The following is a 25225-nucleotide window of genomic DNA, read 5'->3' on the forward strand; positions in this document are numbered from 1 at the left end:
AGTGCAAACCCCAAATGTTGGGCAAAGAGCTGTGACTGGCATCAGTAGGAAACCTGCTCCAGTCAGCAGCAGTGAGTAACAAGTCAATTCCACAAGGTCTGGGAAACTTGTCAGGAGTCTTTTTAATAAGCAACAATGAAAAGTTAAAGAAATAATTTATGTTCTAAGTAACAAAACAGTTTCAGTAAAAGAAATGCTTCTTGAAAAACTCTTGGGTTTTGTGTAATTTGAAAATCTGAACATATAATACAGCAGCAATAATTTGAGGAAAAAATACATATATGAAATTTTGCATTTTAAGTTCAGTGTAACAGACAACTAAGAGAAAAATTAACAACCAGAACCAACTGTCCCCAAGAAATGAAAATACCAATGAGAGACAAATTTCCACAAGTTTATGAACTGTATGTAATTCAGCAATTAGATCAAGTCCAAGATTTTCGTAGCAAACATGCAAAAACCACCAAAATAGATGTGAAGCCACCACACTCATTACTATCATTTTATTTTTAGGAAAAGCACCAGACAGTTGCATGCAGAGCCAAACCAACAAACTCAGAACATTCATCCTTCAATACTATCACTGTTTCAAATAATTAAATAAAAAAGAATCCAAGTGCATTCAAGTACGTGCCCACCCAATTTCAGTTACACCAATCTTTAGGTAAATCCCTGATTCCATTTGTTCATTATAAAAGAATGAGATACTGTGTTGAATTTAAAGAGACTACAATGGAATGGGAATTGGCAGTGGAGCAAATCAATGATGTTCCTATCTCACTGTTGTCATAGGAAATAAGGGCTGAGGGCAACTGGGATTTGTGTTATCACATACAGACACCTGAAGTGTCACCTAATAAAGAAATTAATGCCACCAGTGTGTGCCAGGTTCAAAGGAAGGGCTCGTTTGTTAGCACTGTGAGTTTTCAGCTGGGAGTTCTCAGAATGGTGATGATTCCCAATAACTTGCAGTCCTAGAATGAATCCCAAATGCAGCCCATACCCACCGGAGCCTAAGGCAAGTTATTTTTGTACAGCAGTAAAAACAGACTCCAGCTGCAGCAGTTCCAAAATCTGCTGTGTAACATTGAAACAAAACCCAGGAGCAAGTCTAGTCCCAGCTCAGAAACCCCCGACTCTGGCTATCACTGCCAAAAATCTTGGTACCACAATGAGATGCTGCACTGCCTCTGCATTTGAGTCTCTGTCCCCTCTGTCTCTTCTGACAATCTGAGACAGAAGGGTTGTGCTTGTGCTTTTCATTTCCTCCCTGTGTGGGGACAGCAGGCAGGGGACCAACAAGATCTTGGTTTAAGTGGATATCAAAACATTTTTAGAGCCATGTGTCTAAACACATTTTTATTAATGATTAGCAACACCCCCCATACTGAAGCTGATGAAGGTGTAATCACTTACAGGGTCTAACCCAAACCTATCCAGCTCAAGAGGGATGCAAGGGGCTTCTGCCAAGCTTTGGAACAGACCTTTAACAAGGCATCTTCTCAATAAAAGAAGAGTTAAAAAAGGCTCTTCAAATCCATTTTTATAGTAACTGACACTATCTAAGAAATTAATAACCATACCTGCAAAATTAAAATGGTAAAGGGATTTTGAGTGACACACAGTTATTTAACACTTCAGTGCATGTAACAAAAACTGCATACAAAAGACCATTTCAATCTGTATTATTTCTGTCTGGAGTACAGACCGTGGCCCCTAGTAACACACCTAAGCAATTCACATGTCCAGATAATGATTCCCAAAAGGTACAGCCTTGCAGAGTAACAATTAACAGCTAGAACTATCTGTTTCTTTTATTTTCCCAGCGTTAGTTTCTTTTTGCAGTGGCTTGCTTTCTTCCTCTTTCACTTTGTTCTGATTCAGGGTGTTTTCAGACATCTGATCCCCGCTGGTGGACACAGGATCTAAAACTACCACAGATTCTGTCTCTTTTTCACTGCTAGAAGCTTTTCTTGTCAATTCTGTGTGACTAGTTGATCTAGAGGGAAAAGAATAAATATATAAATACAAATGACAGATCAAATATTCAGAAGAGCATAAAAACACAGAAAAGCATTTCTATTAATAGTACATATGACCAAGACAGGTCTGCTGAGCTAATAAATAGATTTATGCATTTAACAGCTGTTATGTACAAATAGCAGCACACAAAATGCAACAGTCACATTCCCCTTCCTGGATCATTTGTTAAGCCAGGCATGGAAGATGAGAAATGAACTCACAAGGCACTGAAAAAGGGCTTTTCCACACCTCTATCCCAGAGCCACCTGCTTGGGGGCTGCACTGCATGACTCAGGCACAGTGTAACCAGGTGTTCCCTTGCCTGCTGCTGGTCTCACTGGGAGCAAGCACTAATAATTTCTGGAAATGCACCCACTGGCTTTGCTGAGCCATCAAGGATGTTTGACCCACGTTCTGTGCTGCAGAAATGGGGTTACACCACCATTGTTTGCAGTGCAGGGATTCGTGTGGATAAAAAGCCTCTGAGCGGGGAGGAAAGAGAGGTCAGAGACACCTGGGTTATCTGTCAAAGCTGGCATCAGCCTATGAACACTAAAAGCACTTGTCTGTATTCAGAAGCTTTGTACTGTGTTAAAAACATGCAGGCAAATCCTTAGATTAGCTGGAATGCATCAGCAGAGAACATGGCAAACACTGAGAATGCTCAGCCTAAGTGTTAGATAGGGATGTTCCCACTGCCACCTTAACCCTGCTGGGTGGGCAGACAGAGACCCTGAGAGCAGAGCCTTGTGCCTCCTGCACCCTGCATTCCAGAGCCTGAGCCCCAGAGTCTGAGCCCCCAGAGCCTGAGCCCCCAGAGCCTGAGCCCCCAGAGCCTGAGACCCCAGAGTCTGAGCCCCAGAGCCTGAGACCCCAGAGCCTGAGCCCCCAGAGTCTGAGCCCCAGAGCCCCCCAGAGCCTGAGCCTTCCAGAGCCTGAGACCCCAGAGCCTGAGACCCCAGAGCCTGAGCCCCTGAGCCCCCCAGAGCCTGAGCCCCAGAGCCTGAGCCCCTGAGCCCCCCAGAGCCTGAGCCCCTCAGAGCCTGAGCCCCCAGAGTCTGAGCCCCAGAGCCTGAGCCCCTGAGCCCCCCAGAGTCTGAGCCCCAGAGCCTGAGCCCCTGAGCCCCCCAGAGTCTGAGCCCCAGAGCCTGAGCCCCTGAGCCCCCCAGAGTCTGAGCCCCAGAGCCTGAGCCCCTGAGCCTGAGCCTTCCAGAGCCTGAGCCCCCAGAGCCTGAGCCCCTGAGCCCCCCAGAGTCTGAGCCTTCCAGAGCCTGAGCCCCAGAGTCTGAGCCTTCCAGAGCCTGAGCCCCTGAGCCTGAGCCTTCCAGAGCCTGAGCCCCCAGAGCCTGAGCCCCTGAGCCCCCCAGAGTCTGAGCCCCCAGAGCCTGAGCCCCTGAGCCCCCCAGAGTCTGAGCCTTCCAGAGCCTGAGCCTTCCAGAGCCTGAGCCCCTGAGCCCCCCAGAGTCTGAGCCTTCCAGAGCCTGAGCCTTCCAGAGCCTGAGACCCCAGAGTCTGAGCCCCCAGAGCCTGAGCCCCTGATCCTGAGCCCCTGAGCCTCCCAGAGCCTGAGCCCCCAGAGCCTGAGCCCCCAGAGTCTGAGCCCCCAGAGCCTGAGCCCCTGAGCCCCCAGAGTCTGAGCCCCCAGAGCCTGAGCCCCAGAGCCTGAGCCCCCCAGAGTCTGAGCCCCCAGAGTCTGAGCCCCCAGAGCCTGAGCCCCTGAGCCCCCCAGAGCCTGAGCCCCAGAGTCTGAGCCCCAGAGCCTGAGCCCCCAGAGCCTGAGCCCCAGAGCCTGAGCCCCCAGAGCCTGAGCCCCAGAGCCTGAGCCCCTGAGTCCCCCAGAGCCTGAGCTCCCCAGAGTCTGAGCCCCTGAGCCCCCCAGAGTCTGAGCCCCCAGAGCCTGAGCCCCTGAGCCCCCCAGAGTCTGAGCCTTCCAGAGCCTGAGCCCCAGAGCCTGAGCCTTCCAGAGCCTGAGCCCCCAGAGCCTGAGCCCCCAGAGCCTGAGCCCCAGAGCCTGAGCCCCTGAGTCCCCAGAGTCTGAGCCTTCCAGAGACTGAGACCCCAGAGTCTGAGCCCCCAGAGCCTGAGCCCCAGAGCCTGAGCCCCCAAAGCCTGTCAGCCCAGAGGCTGAGCCCCCAGAGCCTGAGACCCCAGAGCCTGAGACCCCAGAGGCTGAGACCCCAGAGCCTGAGACCCCAGAGGCTGAGCCTTCCAGAGCCTGAGCCCTAGAGCCCAACCTTCCAGAGCCTGAACCTCCCTGAACCTGAGCCCCCAGAGCCATCAGTGCCCTGCCTGGGCTCAGAGCCAGGCAGGCTCAGGGGTGGCAGCCACACTGTATTGCCCATCCTTGGGCAGAGCCTTACATGCCATTATGGATGCACAATCCACATCCCCAGAGCCCAGACTGGGCAGGTGCTGAAATCCCTGCAAGGTCCTACATGCTCTGCAGGCTTATCCACAGCTTTCCTGCCCCCACTTTTTCCTTTTTTTTCTCCTAGATTTTCATGCTTATTTATAAGGAATAGTCTTCTATACTGGTAAGGTAACACTCTTGAGAGGAAAAGGCAGAATCAACTGGAGGCCAGAGAAAGAAATTCAGCTACATGGTCCATCTGCCATGAGCTGCCCTTTATTGTCACAGCCTTTGTCCTAAAGAAAATGACAGAAGAAAGAGGTCACCCCACTCAATAGTTGGAACATTGGGTGGGACTGCACCAGCTCCCACCTGATGGGGAGAGAGTAAATGAACAGGTTAAAAACAAAAAAATAATCACAGAAAGAACAGTTGCTGCACTTTCTATTTCAGAAATAATTTACTCAGCTTGCTGCTACAGCGCTGGATAGAGCAAATGAAATTCCATGTTCAAGCTTTAATTACAAGAATTGTCTCTAACATTAGAATTTTGGTATAAGTTAATTAATGCAGAAATTAGCACTAATAGATACAGTTTCAGACTCATTTGATTATCATCAGAAGCTAGTGATTTCAAAAGGAAAATAATGCTTATTTTATGCAAAAGTTGTCAATCATTCCAGAAAAATACAAGGTGGGGTATTTTGAATGTTACAGTAAATTAAACTTTTTAAAGCAGTGTAACCCGAAGAGGGTTATTTTAAAAAGTGCTACTTTTGAAAAGCTGATTGCCCAACACTATAAAAATGGTCAAAGCCATAAATGCCAAGTTCATTTTTATTTCACTTTGGAGGTAACTATCTTTCAAATCCCAACAGCTGGACTATTTAATACAATCTGGTGAATCAAAGTATAATTCTTCACTGGGCTCACAGTGGGGAGTCTGCATTAGTGTATGGCAGCATTCCAACAACTGATGCACAGCCAAACGCTCTGAAGTCTGTTTCATTTATAACAAAAATGGATAAAATGGCAATCATATTTACCACCTTCAAAGGACAGAAAAATGAAAGATGTCGATATAAAGTAGTTTAATGGAGAAAACCGGTGATTAAATCAGTATTTGCAGCATAAAAATAAGAATTACTATCCGACTTTGTTGTACCAGTATTGCCTTCTTCAAATCCTTCACACTGGTGCAGCACCAGCCTGACAATGCTGCTGTTACAGCTGAGGCATTGTTAAAAATTATTAACCCTATTTATCAGTTATTCACAGCTTACTTCAACAGTCTGTCAAAAGCAGAATGTTTCAGTGTGAAGAATGAACATAATTTTGGTGCTCCTTTTCAAAAAACATCATCTATTCATACAAATAAAGCTGGGAAAAGCAATGAGTAAAGATAAGAGTTTGCCACAGCTCTGAAAAACTCAATTTGTCCAACCAAGGTATTTGCATTTAGTTCTGTGCAAAGCTCTTCCCTCATTGAGACTGTTAATACTGTTATCAATATTCTTGTTATTTGTCCAACTGTCTATTTAAACCAGAAACTGAGACTCTAGTTCTGCTGCACTCATTCACACACAGTTGTTCACAAGTCTGCATGTATTTTTTTATGACTAAACACATTAAACCTGCACTGTGAAATATGGATTTAGATGATAAATGCATTTGAGATTAATACTCTGGGATATGCAATGTTCCATGCTTTGTTATGTAAGAGTATCAGAAGCAATCTGTTCTGTTTATATAGTTACAGAACCTACAGAAGGTGTAAATACTAAAGGGTTACTAAAGTCTGTGAAGTAGCATTGCTGTGACCTTTGTATAAAATTTACAGTAGGAGTACAAAAGGACAAACTAAGGATCAGATTGTCAACTGAGACTTGGATTTTCTTTGTTTCCTCTGGTAATATTGGAACCTTGGCATTGTTTAACCTGGGTCGGTGTTCTATTCATGAAATCATTGTGAAATCATTGCAATATGTAAAACAGAAATTTTATGTCAGTATTCACTGACAATAAAAGCAAAAACTGCAGATGTGTGTATTATTTCAGAATTCTTAACAAGGCAGGAGAATAAGAAGACCACAGGCTAATACTGAGCATCAGTAAAAAACACACCAATTGCAAGGTTTGAAGGTCTGAGATGAACAAAGAATTCCATCACAGTACTGCCAGTATTTGTCCAACACTGATTACAGGGAATATAAACAGTGGCACTGGTGAATTGGCCCTCTGTTCCCCACTGATAGTACCAGTGCTACCTGCTACACCAGACATCTGTGAAGGAAGTGCAGGAAACCTTCTCCATTTCAGAATGCCCCTGTTAAACCCAGCTGAGTGCAAAGGTGGTCAGCATAGCAGCCAGCAGAACAGAACTGCAGGTGCTTCTTTTGGAAAAGCTCAAAAAGATCAGAACATTTATAGAAATGAAGAATCTTGGAGAGCTTCTGCTGGCACTAAGAAAAATGTCTCAGAAGCTTTTAAAACAGCTAAAACTGAGGAGACTTCCAACTTCCAGAACATCCCATTGTTTTCTTCATCTGTTGTTTAAACTAAATTGCCCATGTTCAAGCTGCACTGGAAAACCTTTGCACTCATTCCAGCTGAGGCTGAGCTGCTCCCTGCAGAGCTGGTAGATGATTTGGGGTACTAAGATTACAGCCAGGAGAGGGAGGACAAATCCTTTAATTGTATAAAATCATCAGATTAAGACTAACCCTCTCTGTAGTGCACTCTGTCAGCAGAGGACTCTGCACCCCAGAAACACAATATTTAAGTGCTGAAAAAAACCCCACCAAACAACCAAAATCCTGGGGGCTGAGCCAGACACACCTTTCCCTTCTGTGCCTACAGACTGCAGGGGGCCACAGGAACTCTCTTTGCTCCCAAGGAAAATAAAGTGTCATCTCTTCTAAGCAGCTGTGCCAGAATTACACTCCTGCTGGGCTAAACACTGGGGAAGAGATCTGCAGAGGAAGTTACCTGCACACTGAGGTAAGGCCCCAGTTTCTCTACAGGACACACATTACTGGTATGTCCCCCCTAAGCACCACCTCAGCAAAATTTCACACATTCCAAACCATCTCCTTAATGGCTTCAGACACACAAGAACCTCTTGCACTAAAGTAACACCTCACCTAGGGGTTCTAAACTCAGGGTTTCTACAGTAAGCTGTACATTAGGTGAAGATAGAAGAATAAACCCTGCCCTGCAAGAGACTCATGGCAATTATGAGACATGCAGTCCTCCCCTGTGATGGGAAAGGTTTGCTCTGCTGCTGCAAACAGATTAAGAAGTCACACCTTGGCTAGATTTAAAGGAATTGCAAAAGTTGAGAGAGCTGCATCCTTGAATCTCAGGTGGGAGGGAATAAGGAGGATTTTTCATGCAGGGTATCCAGTCCAGCAGGGACTGGCTCAGTCAGCACAGGCTCCTTTAGGGAATGGAGGAACAGGAGCAGAGTGTGCAGGGAAGCAGCCCCTGCTGCAGAGCACACAGCTCAGGGTGATTCACTGAACCAGCTCCCATGTGCTCCCCAGGACATCCAGAAAGGCTGGACCACATGCCCTGGTTTAGCTTCACTCGTGCCATGAATCCAGGATACAGGATGCACTGAGGGAACTGCAGAACACAAAGCAAAGCAAATACAGACAATAGTGAGATTTGCTGCAGAAGTGCTCTCTGATCCAAACTGAGCTGCTTCCAGGGAAGCCCAGGAAAATGCCTAATTACAGAGCCAAGTTATCAGACCTGCTGGGCAGATGAACTCCCCTCTGCTCCTGCTTCCAAGGAGCCCTATTTCCAAGAGTGCTTTCACACCTCTGAGACTGGAGGCTGCTTCTACCAACCTCTGCTGCAAACAGGACCCAGGAGAGCAAAGAAAAGCAATTGCTCTGTAAGGTGGTGTGGGACCTGCAGGTTATCCCTGCTCCTCCTGCCAGCCTGGCCACACAAACGTGGGAGAGCCTCAGCAGCTTCCCTCTCACTGGAAATCCATCCCCAAGGATGAGTGTTCCCAATTAAGCAGGTTTACACCAGTGACTCAGTGCAAGGAAGCCCTGCAGCACTAAGGACTCTGGCCCACCACATTTGTTTTAATGCTTTAAACAGATAAATTAAAGTGAAAAGTGTCTTTCAGGATGTCACTGAATAGGCAAGCTGAGAAATAAATTGAGCTTCACATATGCTTTTATAACATATAACAACTGTGACTGTCAACACAAGATCCTTTTCACTGTCAATTCACCACGCATTCTGTGAGACCTTGGGGCCTGCAATTATTTCATTTCCTTTCTTGTAAATGCAATTTCCACTTAGTTCGGTGGAATAAAGGTACACAAAAGGTGGCAGGAGTTGCTTGTATTTTCTGGTTTGTTCAAAATTGTAGAAAACCACAAACTACAAACACTATTTTCAGGAACAGCCTCACCTTTCTGTCAAGGGTAGGCGTTCAAGAAAGTGCAATGGCATTATTCACGTCAAAACAACTGTTGAAAATATCTTGATCTTTCTGATTAAATTAAAATGAAGATCATTTTTCTTCTAAGGATACTTAAATGAAATAAAAGGGGAAAATACCTATGATTGAAAATGGCATTCTGCTTTTAATTCTCTGTGGGAATTAAATACAACTGTAGAGCACAAAAGGAAATTGGGCACTTTATCCACTCAAAAACAAATTATGAAAGTACCTGCATAAGAGTGAAGTATCAGTTCATAAAAATAGATGCAAACTGAATTTTTAGCTCATTTGTCATGACTTCCTCCTCTGAACAAAGCAATGGAGAGGTGCTAGAATTGGTACTGGTGGTATTTTTTAACTGACAGAGCAGGAAAATCAGAAGTTTAATTAGCCATAACTACAGTATTTTGCCAATCTGATTTGTCTTATTTTTTTTCCTTCTCTTGAAATGACAAACTGGCAAGGCAATCAAAGCAAGTGCACAACCTAACTCCAAAAGGAACCTGGTATTGCTAGAGAACAAACAAATCCTCCAGGGAATCTGAAGTAAATACTGCTGGAGTAGGTTTAGCTCTGATGCTGGTTTCAATTTGCTGCTGCCCACCCATGTAAACACAGAGATTTTTTCTTTTTTTTAACTTGAGATTTCAAGGCAATTCAAGATTTTTACCAACAAATTTTTAAGAGTAATAGTCAGGACTTGTTTTGTTTCAACATAAACTGCCCTGAACTCCAGTATATAGACCAAGATGACTCACAGGATTGTATTTTTTAAAATATTTGCTGGAACTACTTTAATCAAGAGTTAATATAAATACCATCCCTCTTCAGAATATGGGAAAAAACTTCAATCCTGTAATTCTTCAAAATCTCTTGAGGGCTTTTATTTTGACAGAGAAGATGAACAATTTTTGAAGAATGTTCACAGGTTTTAGAGGGAAAGAACTTCATTACAGATAATTTTATTTCTCCTTTCATGAGACTGCAAATTATTTGGAGAGCCAGTGGTAAAAAGCTGCAGACTGTACATTTATCTTGTTAACCAAAACTGATATGAAATAATTTTCCAAATGTACCAGCTAAACACATCTAGAAATCCATATTCTACTTACTGTAAAGTAGGCTTGGAGCCTGTAGCACCCTTAGGCTGGCTGGGGACAGGACCTGAGTTGGGTACTTTGGAAGTGAATTCTGTCTCCACATCTTTATTGTTCAATGCTGCCTGTGGGGCACTGGCTCCTGAACCCAGCACAGGCAGAGACTTGGATTCTGATGTGGCCAAGATTCCAGTGGGACCTAAAATCCAAAGAAAGTTTAATGCTTCTGTTATCCAGACTGGTCTAGAAACAGCACAAGAGCAGAGCAGAACTCAAGCTAACTGGAGAAATCCAGATGGAATTTTAATGAACAGCATCTAGTGCAAGAGAGTATCAAAATATCAAAGCACAGTGTAAAAACTGCAGACCCTTGGTCTGCAGTGGAGGTTAATTCAAATCACCAGTCCTAAATCTCATTTCTCTGGCTAGCATTACTTTCAAGAGTGTTGTCACATTAGGATCAAGCAATAACATCTGAACTCCAGGATGGAAAAAGGAATCAATGTGTGCAGAAAATCCTGACAGAAGCATCTCTTGGAGAAGATGGGATGAAAAGCAACAGGTGAGGCAGGGGAAGGGAGTCACTGCAGAAGAAGGTGAAGCTCTCCATAATGGCTGCAATGGGAGTGGTCTGGAAGAGAATGTAAAGCTTCCAGAGTCAATGAAGAGAGAGGAAGAGGACTCTGAGGTGCAGCACTTACTGCCACTGTCCTGCTCAGTGGTGACTTTCCGGCGCCGCAGGACTCGCTCCAGCTCTGTTTCACCACTGTCTGTTTCAAGGGACTTCAAGCTTCGGGAGCTGGTGGATTTATTCAGTGTTTCCTACAGCAAGAATAAGGCATGAGAAACTCTCTGAGGACAGACTGTGCCTTGCCAAGCAGCTCACGTGCACAGAATCTTCAGAATCTTTCACACTGCAGTCCTAGAGCAGCGTGCCAGGCTCTTCCATGGGTACAGCAGGAGCCTCTGGGACCTGCTCACCATCCCACCTTACCTGGATCAGTGATGGAGGGATAAACCACACTGGCTACACATTAGGGGGTTGATATCAGGCTTAAGAGAGATGCCCTGGCCCTGCCACTAATGAACAAACTGATGTTTGCAGGGAACTGCCAGTCTCCTCCCTTCTTTACATTTGAAGGATCTTAAGAAGCTGCTAAAGAGTTACCATGCACATAATCAACCTCTGTTAGCAAAAAGCCAAAGATCCATCATTTACTGCTCCAGTGGGTTTTATATTTAAGCATGGTCCTGTGTTGCTGCATCCTGGTGTATACAGCTATCTGCAGGTGTATTATCATCATATTCTATCCTATAATGCAGCTGATCTGCCATAAACCTCACCCTATGTCCATGTGCTTCAAGGCTTCTCTTTTGCACAGAATTAGATCTCAAGCTGAAACAGTTTTTTATACATACAGAACACAAATAAATGCTATTACTACCTTATATCAAGGCTAGCATGTGCTGTCAGGGAAGCTGCAAGTCCAGGAGCACTTTTCTTAAAGTGGGAAGAAAAGAGGCTTTAAGCAAAGCCTGAAAGCTCACAAACTTGCCTACAGGCATTTAAACTGGCATTTACTGCATACTGCATGCATTTCCCAACTCATAACAACTAGCTGCTGGTTCAGAACCTACTTGATTGCAAAATTTGCCCAAAACATTTATAATGCAACTGGAAGTTTGGTACCCATATACTATTTTATTCTCCCTGTGAGTCTTCCCATTAATCTTCTTTATTCAGCTTTCCAAAACATGTCAGACTCATACAGCACTTTTCCAGACCATAAATAACATTCTGTTGATATCTTTTGCTGATGAGCACATAACTTTTGAGCAAAAATATCCAAGGACAAAAGCAAATATCACTGAAAGTTGCAAAAGCTGTGCTATTTTCAGGAGCCCTGCAATGAAAGCTCTTAATTCATCCCTTCAACCTAGAAGTAAAAAAAATAATTCTTTCAAAACTGTTTGAAATTTAACTGAGCAGGTTATTCATTAGTAGTATGCTCCAGATCTTTACAAATGTACGTGCACAAAGCAACTTTAAAAAGGGAGTCACTCAAACTCTGGAATTTGCACAACATAAATGTGTTTTGTTTGTAACAATTATATGGAGGTCTACACAAAATGCATAATTAGCATAGTAACAACAAATGTTTACTCCATCACATTCCACCCCCATGTTTGTTGTCTGACTGTGCATAATCACTGCTCTCAAGAATAGACTGGAGCTGCATTTGATACAGTTTGTCTTGCACTGCAAATGCCCTGAAAGGCTCACAAGCAATGAGCCTGACACAGAAGTGCAGGGCCTGCAGCTTTCTCCCTGCCCCCTCTGAAGGGCACAATCAAATGTCCCCTGATGTCAGTGACACAGTGCTGAGGAAATAAAACAGCCATTAGAGAAGGAAAGGACCCTGGGCAGGATAGCTCTGTCCAACCCTCACTGCTCCAAACAGCACATCACATCCCCTTTTTCCTGTAATTATGGAATTCTGCTTAAAGCACAGCCTCAGTCTGCATTTTATTCCTTTCCTATTTACCACCACATTTAATTATGTGTCTCTCTAATTAGGGCTCAGCATTAGGGTCTGGTGACTCTCTAGACCATTTCTTCCCTTCTTCCCCTGCTTTCACATGACTGGAGAACAGCAACTTTAATACATCACTGGTGCCCCACTGGTGATTTTAAATCACAGCAAGAGGCTGTGGCTACACTCTGCTGTACTGTCCTGCATCCCCCAAAATACCACTGAACTGTTTTTAAGGGCTTTTAAACCAGAGAATTATGAGAATGATTGGCTTCACCCTCTGTGGAGTTCAAGTGAAGCATTTTGCTTCAATACTGGCAGAATTTCACCTGACATGTCAAAGTAGCACTTCAAAAGTTTCAGAGTTACAGAAGTCAGGGAGAAAGAACTACAGCTCCTTTTCAGTGATACAATTTTAGCCCTTGTGCAAAAGAAGAAACCAGTTAAAAAGAAACAATGCAACACATGAGTAAAGGACACAACAGGAGCAAACCTAGCACATTGCTCTCAGCTGGACCAAGCATGGCTAATGTTTTTATTTTGTGATAAGGGGTTATGTGGACAGCTACTCAGAATCCATCTTTTCTACATACAAATGCAGACAGACCAGAGTTATGGCTTTATTTAAACTTTACCTAAATTAACAAGAAATCTGGTGCCACAGGAAAGAGACCAGTTGATGAGGACAACTCTACATCTACTCTGTGTGCAGTCCAGGGGCTTTACTTTGGACTAGATACAGATACTCAGCTGCCCCTCCATCCCCACTGTGAGTATCTGGAAAGTTTCCAAAAAATCTATGGCAGACACAGACCACAAAATCCCCTCTAGTGGCAGGAGCACACAAACTCAGAGCAGAGTCCAAAAACAAATTCTCCTAGCAAGACCAAAACCAAACCTTAAATCAAACCAAAGTCAAAGGTGGAATGGAGTGATTTGCTCCAAAACTGCTCTATGGCTTCAAATCAAAATGCAGAAATTTCAGAGAAGGCTCTGTCAGCTCAATGAGAAGAAAATGAAAATGAACATTCTCTTACCAGAATCCCTTTTAGTTCTTTCATTGCACTTTCAGAGGGCTTTGGTGTTTCTGGCTGTAAACAAACACAACACACAGATGTTAAAAGCCACATGAAATGGCCCAGGACATCCTCTGGACCTGCAGCCAGAGCTCACACAGGGGCTGCTGCCCAGGCCTGTGGGTGTGTGACATTCCTCTGTCCCCTCCTCCCTGGGCTCAGGGCTAACACTCCATCTGTTTCCTTACTCAGATGAAGAGAAGAGCCTCAGCTCTCAGTGCTGTGAATCACAGATTATACACAAATATTTGTTTGTTTACAAGCATCTTTTCTGTGTCAAAAAAACTGGTCTTTACTTACTTACTCCTGCTTTCATTTTTTTTCCCCTGTTCTTCAGGTATATGCTGCTTTAATTCATTTTATCCAAAATCAAGCAAAATAAATGAGGGGAGAAAAATGTATTCTTCTGAATATTTAACAGAAAAGTTTATTTTCAGTGTAAATTAGCCGAAAATACTGTACTTAGCTAAAATTAATGGTCTGCTACTTATTCCAAACCTTTGTTTTAGGCCTGCTTGACTGGTTGACTGGTCTCAGGTGAACTCCCTTTTTAATCCTGTCCATCATTTCTTCCACAGCTTGCCTCTTCAGATCTGTAACTTCTTCACCTGCTAAAGAAGTCAAAGAGCAGATCAAGTTTCAGACAGGAACTGCAGAGAAATGGTACAAAGTAAAAACCATGTTCTTGTTCTGGACACAGGAATCTTTGCTATCAGCTCAGGTGTCCCAAGGATAAAATGCCAGTCTAGACTGAGGATCCTGACTTTGCAAATGCCCAACTGCAGAAGTTAGGACAGAAACAGGGCCCACATCCAGAGAAATGCAAAGCTCCTGAACTGTTTGGGAATTGCAAAATCTCAGTGTTCTAGGCTGAAGCACCAGGGACTGAAAGATCACAGCTCTGCTTCACTGTGGCTCACAGAAATTTCCACAGCTGCACTGACACAGGAGAAGCTGACAGTGCCCCATGACAGTGACTCCCAACCACATCTCCCATTTCACAGGGGTTTGAGGAGCTGGCTGGAACAACACACCAACACCTCAGCCTGAACTAAACTCAGCCCTTCAAAAACACTGCATCAAGTTAAAGGGACAAAATGAAATACCATGAAAGGAAATGGATGCTTTTTTCAAGAGATTTGGTATCAGGAACTGCAAAATATTCAGATGTCATGGGAAGCTCTGTGATGAACCTAAATAATACCTGTTAACTTATCAGCATTCTGGATAACAAAAGAAAAGACCCTTAACATACCAGAAAGAGGAGGGGGGAAGAGCACTTAAAGCAAATACTTGGAGAAACAGGGTTGATGCTATTCAAAACTGCAACCTTGTACCTTATGTAACAGGAATTTTAAAAAGACTTCTGCTCTCTCACTTGTCAGGGTACTATTGATGATTCATAGAAATGGGGTTTCTGTATTCTAAGATGATTTAATGTCAGGCTTTAATTTCACAAACAGACTGTTTTAAATATAAAAGCTTAATTGGTGGTATGGGATAGAAACCACTCATTCTAAGTCCTTAACAGTGATCAAAACAAGCCTCAAGTTTGATATAATAACTAGATCAAGAAAGAACTTTCTCCCTTTTTAAAAATTTTTATTTTAAGAACAGCTCAACTATTAAAGAGGAAAAGCAGTTTATACGTAATTGAAGAAATGTCAGAACTGTTAGTTTACTAAAAAATAATTCAAGAATGGGGAGTAGAGAATTTAAGAGTGAATTTCATAGTATTTCCTACAATCACTGTTTGTGACATCTCAACAAAAAGGTGCAATCAAAACATCTGGGATGCTTCAAGTTAAGGAACCCTGACAAATCAAGGCACCACAACTGGATTTGTACTGAAAGGTAAGATTGACTCTTTATCAGAGATCTGGGTACAAGGTCATCCCTCTAACTATTCTATCCACACCAACAACCTTGCTTCTCTCAGACTTGTAACCAGTTCCCAGAAATTCCCCCAGGGACCTGCCCAAGTCACTCCACCCCTCAGTTCCTCACCTGGAAATGGGAGGAGTAATGCTTTACTTCCCCCACCTCCTGCCTGTTGGCTCCATGCAACAATCCAGCCTGACTTACATACCATTAGTCTGCTAACAGCAGGGGGGTTTTTAACAGTTATATCCTATAATTTCAGCCAGGTTCCCTTCTTTGTTTAAGTGGCAGTAAATGAGTTAAGCAATTCACTACAAACAAACTCCTGCTGTTTCAGAAGGAAGAGAGAAACAGCAAGAAAACCCTTGGTTATTTAACTGGCAATGCCTGTCTAACTAGCCCTGACTCTTCAGGCACTCACAGCCATTTGTAAATCTGTACTTAACTCCTGTTCTCAACCTACTAAGTTTCCAGCTTCCATTAACAACAATAAAATGCAATTTCAGATTTTACTTTGCATGCAGAGCCACCTTAGTGCAAGACTGTTTTGTTTTAGGTTTTCAGTGTTATTAAAGGATTAGAATTACAGTCAACTCTGAGTGGTAATTTCACAAGATATGAATTGAGGGATGAAAACTGAAGTATTTAACAAACAAGCTCTGTGGAGAGGCTCTGGACAGAAGAAATTGCTGTGTGGAAGTTCAGAAATTTCCCTGTATTATGCTGAATATAACCTGCTCTCTGTTTAATGCTCATAGGTTTGGTCTTCTGCCTCTTCCAGGTATCCTGTGGAAGCACAAAGCCCTGCACATGCTGCAGCTCAAGCAGGAAGGTTAGAACTTTTCTCCAGTTACAGCAAGTGCTAGGTCTTCCCTTGAGGTTTTTGATCTTCAGCATCAAAGATGTTCATTCTCAAATCCCCTGGGAAAAAGTAAATTGGATGCTGATAACCAGTTCAGTTGTGGAGACAGAGATGGCTGTGAGGGCCACACAAATTTACTTGGGGTCTGGAGGAAGTTTGCAGTAGAATACAGAATGTTTCAGTTGCAAGGGCTCTGCACTGACCAACTGGTCTGACAGCCTGACCACTTCAGGGCTTACCAAAAGTTACAGCATATTCTTAAGGGCTCAAAAAATTACAATTACCTCTCTGGGAAGCCTGTTCTAGTGTCTGACCATTCTCACCAAAAATAAATCCTTCCTTATGTCCAGTCTAAGCATTCCTTAACGCAGTTTTAAACACTCCCATGTGTTCTGTCACTGGATTCCAGGGAGAAGAGCTCAGCACCTGAAGTCTCAGCCTCCTTTTCTCTGAACCAGACAAGCCCAGAGTCCTCAGCCATCCCTCATAGGAGTAGCAAAGCTACAGCACCAAAGACACCCCTCCCCATCTTGGTGCACATATTCCTGGGCTGCAATCCCATTTCTGCACTGCAAGGCAGAGGAACAGGCTGGGATATGGATAGCTGCAGTTGATGCTGACAATCAAAGCATCTGAGCCACCATCTTCATCCCCAGCTCCTTTCCAGCAGTACCAGGGACAACCCACATGGGCTGAGGAGGATGAGCCATACCTGACTCCTGCTGAGGAGGTTTCTCCTTCTTGCTCACGTTGGTGTTGGAGTGAGATCTCTTGCGAATCATTGACATGAGAGACCTTGGGGGGAAATGAAACTGCAGATTGTCATTCTGTCCTGGGTCACCACTGTCAGAAAGAGCCTCAACATGACACACCACCAGCCTGCTGATACCTGATTACACAGCCTCTTACAAAAGACTCACTTAATGGTTCTTGAATGCAGATGCACTGAATTACCCCCCACAATGCCTCCCATCAAAATGCACCAGAGAAATTTATTTCTTTTTAACAAGCATTAGGCACAAATCAAAACACTCCAGATTTGAATATTAAAAGCCAGTGTCTCATTGTGACACATGACAAACAGAAGCTGTTCTGGCATAATAAACAGAAAGAAGAGCTGTAGATGTTGAAGTATTGTTCTCCAGAGGACACTTAAATATGGTGATCAGTATCTGCTCACCATTTCCAAGTTTGTAATCTTCTTGTAGTGTCAAGTAATTATCCCCTCACTATATTCACAATGTAAAAGTCCATACCAGCAAATCATTCATCTTCAAGAACAAGACCAATCTCCTGTGCACATCTTATGTGTCAGTAAGGCAGTCACTCCCTACTGAACCTCATTCCTGACACAGACAGTGACATCCCTGCCTAAAAGGTCAAAACTCTGTCCCAGGAAAATGCAGCATCCATTGCTTATGTCCTAAAACAGCTTCTATCCACATACACAGTGCATGAGGAAGTTATCTCTTTGCTACTACAGGGCTTAAAATTAATAATTTCACCTATTCAAAACAGTAAAGGGCACAAATTTAAACAAAAAATCCCACAACACCCCTACACAGTTAATTCATGCTATCCATCAGTGAGAAAGGAGCAAGCAGGCTAAATGAGTTAATGGACATGAAAGAAGCAAAGCCCAAACTCAATCTTTCTGAACATGTTTAGTTTCTAAAAACAATGCAAGATGCACAAAAAAGGGATGAATTCTCCCCAATAACCACATCTATTCATATGTTTAGCACAGTAGTTAACAAGACCACTGGATGCAATTTCTACTACAGAAGGTTGCAAACTGTCATCAAAGTCTGTTTATTTTTAAACCCAGCAGACAACATGGAAATTAGCTGAGTTTTAAAGATTAACTAAGCACCCTTTAGTGTTTAGTTAATTTATTTGGGTCTAATGCCTGATACATCAGCATAGACTGGTCATCCTCTTTTATACTCCTTTGCAGAAATCAACCCAAATTTTGGTAATTTTGCCCAAAACTGCTTGACGACTGGGTGGAGATTTTCTTTATTTTTTTATCCTTTCTCCTTTTTAACTTATGAAAATAATTGTGGGAACTCAATGGAGTCTGCATTTTCATCATCAGTATCTGTCATGAAGGGACACACAATAATCTAACATATCCTTTGGTTCAAAGGAGTTTTCTTGGCAATAGAAAGCATTTCACAAGTCTATAATTACAGCTATCAGGTGAAGAGAAAAAAAAATAATCTCCTAAATTTGGAGGAGACAGGTATCCCTCCTCCTCCAAAGTCCCAGTCTAGACAATCTGTCAGGCTTGGCAAGGCAGACCCTGCTCAGAATTGGTCAGGGTGTTAAGGCTGGGGGCACGTTCTGCTGCTCGGGAGCCCCAGCCACGTGGAGAAGGAGTTTTTTTTTTCTTTTAAAGACACTCTTCCTGCTGGGATGGCAGCTGCTGGGAGGATCTGTCTCTGCAGAGCAGCCCTGCCGTGCCCGGTGCGATGTGAGCACTCACCGGATGGGGTTGGGAGGAGGAGGAGGAGGCAGAGGAGGGGGCGGAGGCGGCGGCGGCGGCGGGACGGGATTTTCCGACTGCTGGATTCGCTTCTGGAGCTCATCCACTGCACCCAGCAACGAAACAAACCACAGTGAGCTCTTGGCTTTAGGGAAAAAACTCTGCTAATTAACTAGAGAACAAACAAGGCTAAACACACAACTGCTGCAAGTCCATTTGTTGACATTTTCTACCAAGAACAATGCACAGGATTCCCATTAAAACAGCTGCCTCCCGAGTTATTACTGAAACTGAAACTCTCCCTCGAACAGGATTCTTCATGTAAAATGATAGAGCAGGGAAAACTTGATCCCATTTCTGCAACAGTCTATCTGAGGTTGTATTTGAGAATGAACTAACAAGAGATGAAATCAATTGACAATTTCAACCTCCAGACTTATCTCTGTCTTGCTGATGGGGTGGGCTTTCCCCAGAAAAATGGTCAAAATTGGGTTGTGGCAGAATGGATTTTTTTCTCTCCTGTTTTCATGTCAGACCTAAAATGTGGAAATTACTTTTCTGCACTTGAAATGTTGTCAAATATAATTTACGGGGAAGGACAGAAACAGAGGAAAAAAAAAAAAAAAGTCGTGAATTTCTTTTAGTTACAAAAATTCTTAGCAATTGTTCTGTATACAGTAGGTTATGGCAGAAGTAAGATTATGATTTCCAAAATGGATATGGTTCTTTGTTCTTGCAATGATGGATTCAAATTTAAATTACAGTATTTAAAACTTGCTTTTAAATTTTAAAAAGTAAAAAAATTAAAAATCGACTGAGTGACTTAAAAGCCCAGGTATCATCTTTGGTGTCTTTCACACAGACACCCATTCCCACATATTTATCCATCTGTAAGACTCTGTAACCTAACAACAGGATTTTTGTTCCTTACAGAAGTTTTACAAGGTTATTCCTTCACACACATTTTGGACACAGCTGTTCTGCAGCTGAAGGCAGTTGCTGTCCTTTGTCTAGTGAAGCAAAGTTCTGGATCACAGCTACTCAAAAGCTTCTGGGGTCTGAAATACAGATGTGCACCAACCATCCCCCAGACACACTTTACCCCTAAAATGAAAGTTATTACACAATTTTACCTGAATGCTTTAGGTCTCTAGCTTTTTCTTCTGCATGCTGACACTTCAGCTCCAGTTCTTTTTTATCTTCTTCCAAAAGTTCTAGTTGCTGTTTAAGGCGACTAATCTCCTTAAGCAGTGACTGATTCTCTAGCTGCTCTTCTAATTCTTTAATCTGCAGTTGGCAAGCAAGAGTATTCATCACAATAAACAGCATTTTCAGCCCCTCCCATTGGCAAATAACCCCCTAGGCAGTTATACCTGAGAACATCATGTTACAGTTATAGGAGTGAAGCACAAGTCCCAGAAAAAGGGAAATTTTTGAATGAGAGCTGGAAAGATTCTTCTGAGAGATGTCAAAATTTTTTGTTATGACCCCAACTTGCTTCATCTCTCCTTTAAAATATGTCTTTAGCTCCAAAGTACTTCAGCTTTACATTGTTCCCTTTTCTTTTTATAGAGTTTTTATCACATAATTATGATTTAATTTCAGAACACTTCCTCATTTTAAGCAAGAGAACATTGACATTTTTGTTCTCTTACTGCTTCCACTGACAGGCTCATTATTTAAACTCCCTTGTCTCAACTCATGCAGATGCCTCATGCAGGGGGAATTATGGAATATTTGATTCAGAGGCAGCATTCAGATGCAGAGTAGCAGTAACTTCACAGCTCCCTAAATATATACATTGTGCTCTAGACTTCAAAGCAGCCAAAGATGCAGAGGCTTTCTATGAACTGACAATTATTCTTCCAAAATACTCATTCAGAGCATTTGAGATTGTATAGTCTTAATATTGCTGCACTGATGACAGGACAGGAATTGTTTACCTATCCCTACTATTACTCCTCTAACAGAGTTTTAGGAACAGGGCTGAGGGCTAAAACAAAGCTCATTTTCAGGCTTTCCTGGGAAGTAATGGTGATTTCTCCCAGTAGAGAGATTGATCTAGTCCAGTTTCAGAGAACATATTTGTTTATATCCTATCAGTTTAGAGCCTCTCACACCAATCTGCAGATTCACCTTACATTTCCCTTCTCCAGTATGTCTGGCTTTCCCCCATCCATTTGCTCAGCAAGACCCAGACCACAAATGTGTACTGCCCACCTCTCACCTTGTGGTCCATCCTTACACCCCCAAGACACCCTCTGTATTACTCCAAAATATTCTCTTTTCATGTCTTCACTTAATGGAGCCTGACATTGCTTGTAACTGCACTTTACTGGCACCCAGAAAAAAAATTCTTGCCTAAACCAGAGCCTTCAGGCTCAGGAGACTCTGAGTTCTGTATTCATCTGAACAGTGACTCAGAAGAAGGGAATCACAACCTTCTCTGAAATTTAGTTCTTAAACTCCAAGCTCTTACAGGGGGTATGAGCTCATGTAATTCTGAATGTAATTAAGACACAGCACTCCCTAAATTCAGGAGGTTTTCAAAGACTTCCAGATGAGAAGAAATTCTGTTTTACCTTTTGCTGGTGTTGAAGCCTCTCTTCTTCTAATGTATGGGTTAGCTTAGCATTGTCATCCAAAGCCTTCAAAAGCTGTTGATCAGGAGCAGAACTTTGCAGAAGCAACTGACTCTGCCTTTTCATCTTGTTCTGTTCAATAAACATCTGCCAAAACAAGCCCACCCCCAACAAAAACAAGTCAGGCAGGCAGAGTCTAATGTTAAAATGGCAATTGGAAAGAAAGTGAGGTATTAACATCATATAATGTGATAGGAATAACGAGGAAGAAGCTGAGAAGGAAGAGGAAAAGAAGGGGAATGGAAGGGGAAAGGAAGTTTGAGAGCAAAATTCACAAGAGCTAAACTCACACTGAAAGGAACCAAGTGTTTGCTCAGAACCACCCTGTGCTACACCTCAATAACCCACATGTTGGCAGCATTCAGAATTTAAACACACCTCTCAGTACTGTTTCCTGGAAATGGGAACAATCTGAGCCCCATTCTGGGAGCTCTGGAAAGACTAAAAGAACTCTAGGGGGAAGATAAAATATCTATGAATTCACAGGCTATCTCCTCAAACACATCTGCAAGCCTTGGCATAAAGCCACTTACTTGAGAGTTAGCTGGATATGTGAATGATGGAAACTAATTTCTTCAGGAAACAAATTTCTGTCCATGTCTGTGTAGGCATGTCCATAATCAGTGTAGGCACTTGCCCTGGAAAAAGGCTTCTTAGAACAATTTCAGCCTTTTAGTTCTGATCCTTATGTTCCTTCCTCTTCCCAAGTCATATTTTGGATGTGGCAAATGAATACATTGCAGAGAGTGAACAAAAATCAGGTCCAGAGACCTGACATTGATAAAAACATCACACATATCTCTAGGCTTCACTTAAGAGGTGCAGAAGCTGTCAGTCAGCATATGCAGTTTCCCTAAGAGATCTCCTCCTCCCAGACTGCTTAGGAACTAGGAAAAAAAAAAAAAAGATTACTTCCTGAGAAAAAAATTCCTAGTGAATTTATTCTGCACCTTGACATCTCTTTCAGGCAGAGGTTTGCCCCCAGGCAACACAGGCTTCCACTGCACAAACTCAGCTGTGCCTGTTGTTGGAGCACAGACAGGGACTGGGTCATGCTGAGGTTTCATGTGAGTGTGCACAGGTCAGCAGAGCCACTTCTGGCAGCAGAACAGAGAACAGCCTGAGAATGCAGGTACTCCCTCAGACTGCAAAAACACTGTTGCAGAGCTCAGCAAAAGCAAGGAGATATTTTAAGAATAAAGTATTAGAAATACAAAAGTGCCATGATATCTTTTCAGATTCCCATCCTGTTTATTCACAAACCAGAATTACAGATATGACATATGTTTTTTTCCCCTCTGATGCCACTTCAATTCTCTGTGAATTATTTCTTTTAATACAATTAGATATTAACTCTGAGCTGGTGCTTGTGGCAAGCATTCTTTGCACAGACACTTCAGCTGAGCCTTCCCAGCAAGCAGCTCCCAGCACAGCTGTGCAGACACTGAGAAAACCACTGAACTTTTCCCTCCCCTGGCAGCCTGCCTGACCCTGCATGCCACGAGGAGCCAATTGATGCAGCCCTAATACCAATAAAACCTGCAGTGAACACTCCACTGGGCAAAGCTGTGCCATGGGGGCAGGCAGCAAAGGACTGGAAGCATTTGATGGAGAGGAAATGATGAACCTAGGCACTGGTGCTGCACTTTGTTATAAAGCAAACACAACAAACTGCTGAGAGTGCAAAGTCAAATGTGCACTGGACATCAGCTCTCTGTCCCCAAATTCTGCCACTCAAACCAATTTATGCTTTTGTTACTTTATACTAAGTATATAAGTATATAATATATAAGTAGGGCTGTGGCAAAAACAATACAAGGGCAAGAGAATTTCAGAATCAAAGCTACCCACAACTATCCATAAAGGTTTGCCTTTGTATTGCAACTCATTCATTTAACACTTCATATTCTTAAAAGAAACAGCATCTTTGACCATTATACTTGAAAAAAGGCCTCTAAATCACTGCAAAACAACTCAATACTGTCTCAAAGTTTTCTGTGTTCCTGTTAGGTCACTCACAGAACTTATTTAACCCTGACAGAAAACAACTTCTCTCCAGAAGCTAATTTCAGCAAATATCAGTTTACCCACTGTGAACTTTCAAAGCTAAGTGAAAACCTCGATTTTTTTTTCTTTTTTGGAATCTGAAAAATAGTTTACTGATCAATTCCAGATTTTTATTCACCAGGTTTCTGCCACTAAATCCAACCAGAGTTGTTCCAGCCTGAGGGAGCAGAAAGCTGCCAAAACAAGAAGAAATCAAGTAGAGCAACTTGATTTCTTCAACTTGAGCAGATACTTCACCAAGTGTAGAAAATTCATATTCACTTTGTCTCATGTTCTTCTGCAACAAAATGATAAAAATCCTTTTGAATCCTGGATGAAAACTTTTTCATTCAGAAGCTTTCACATCAAGTCTTGTATTTTCAATTAGCTTTATAAATTGCTTTCATCGTTCCTGCTCACAAATATGAAAGTGTCTTCAACACCACAGAAAAAAATCCTTGATTGTAAGGTAATGCTGCAATCAGACACATGGGAACCAAATTCTCAAGGGGAGTCCCATCCATCTCCAAAGTTACTTACACAATTTCTCTGAGTGCCAACGTATTCTAAGTGGAAGGGACAAAACCAGACAGGACAGTTGTGTCAAGCAAGCTGGTGGTACTGATTCCAAGTTTTTGGAAGGCTGCATTGTTTGATGTAGGACAAAAAAGACCCTTGTAAATTAATTTTAACTTAAAATTTAAAAAATCAATTCCTGCTTCAGCAGGGTGGAAACCTGCCTGTCTGCACAACCCTGAATATTAATTAAAGTGACTGCTGAAAGGGCAAAACAGCTACTAACAAGATTATTTGGACTAGGTGGAATTTAACCAATTGATGGATTAGTTCCGACTTTGCCACCTGCTAGACAATTATCTGCAGAGCATCCCAATCAATGCTGCAAACACAAGTCAACAGTGCAGGAATCTGCTGAAAACCACTCCTGCAGCTGAAGGCAGAGCACAAAGAAAAACAGCTTGCTTACACCTATCAGTCTAATTTTTCAAATCACCCATTGTTGTGCAAACCAGTGATGTATCTTCCTCTGCCTGAGTTTACAAAGAGAAGCTGCAAAGCACAGGAAATCTGGAAGCTGGCCACTTTCCACCAGCAGGGTTTTCACAAGAACTGGGGAGGTGGAAAGAAGGGGGTGAAAATAATAGAAGTTTTTCCCTTGACCTCAATGAGGCCATACCTCATTCTCAGCCCCCTGCTCTAGGCCCTTACCCGACAGAGCGTTCACTGCAGCTGTTTCTTGTTTACAGCAGGGCTGAAAAAGGAATTCTTCCTCATTAAAAAAGTTAGAAAGCAACTCTGTTAGTGTCAAATCCCTGGGAACACCAACCCTCGTTCAAGGAAGGTTCAGGATAAAACTGGAAGCTTTCCAACCAAACCCTTCTCCCAAGAGCAACACAATGACAAAGGAAATTCTTTAATATCCATGTGTGGCTACACTTCCATCTATACATCTTTTGGGTATTTGCTGTCTTGTTACAGTTTGAAGGGAGAAAAATGTCCCAGTACAGCAGGTGTTGTTCTAATAAGGTAGTAAGTGGTTCCATAAAGTAAAATAAAAATTAGTGGCACACTGTCCCTTATAAATAGAGTAACAAAAATTAAGGAGCAAGGTAGAGTCAAACTTGGGAAGTGTCAAACATAAGGGAAGATCACTTGACTGAGCAGCTGGTCCTTTTTTCAACCCTCAGCAGCACTGCTCCATCCCCTCCACAACCTAGTGAGGAATCAGTGAGTCACAGAG

General features: G+C 42.8%; 1 protein-coding gene across 2 annotated transcripts in view; it reads right to left on the reverse strand.

Annotated features, from left to right (window-relative positions):
• Positions 1 to 97: 97 nt before the first annotated feature.
• SHTN1 (shootin 1) overlaps positions 98 to 25225 on the reverse strand; it is a 55326-nt gene continuing 30198 nt past the window's right edge. The window contains exons 9-17 of one of the 2 annotated variants that reach the window (XM_079311975.1): positions 21361 to 21507; positions 19912 to 20065; positions 18779 to 18884; positions 17003 to 17085; positions 14046 to 14158; positions 13509 to 13562; positions 10639 to 10759; positions 9953 to 10136; positions 98 to 1999 (exon numbers count right to left, since the gene is read on the reverse strand). In XM_079311975.1, the coding sequence (XP_079168101.1) occupies positions 1789 to 1999; positions 9953 to 10136; positions 10639 to 10759; positions 13509 to 13562; positions 14046 to 14158; positions 17003 to 17085; positions 18779 to 18884; positions 19912 to 20065; positions 21361 to 21507 (1173 nt within the window). In that variant the 3' untranslated portion in view covers positions 98 to 1788. The remainder of the gene's footprint in view (positions 2000 to 9952; positions 10137 to 10638; positions 10760 to 13508; positions 13563 to 14045; positions 14159 to 17002; positions 17086 to 18778; positions 18885 to 19911; positions 20066 to 21360; positions 21508 to 25225) is intronic. The other variant, XM_079311974.1, reaches the window with a different exon arrangement.

The sequence above is a fragment of the Erithacus rubecula genome (genome assembly GCF_903797595.1).
Source record: "Erithacus rubecula genome assembly, chromosome: 9".
Taxonomy (NCBI): Eukaryota; Metazoa; Chordata; class Aves; order Passeriformes; family Muscicapidae; genus Erithacus; species Erithacus rubecula.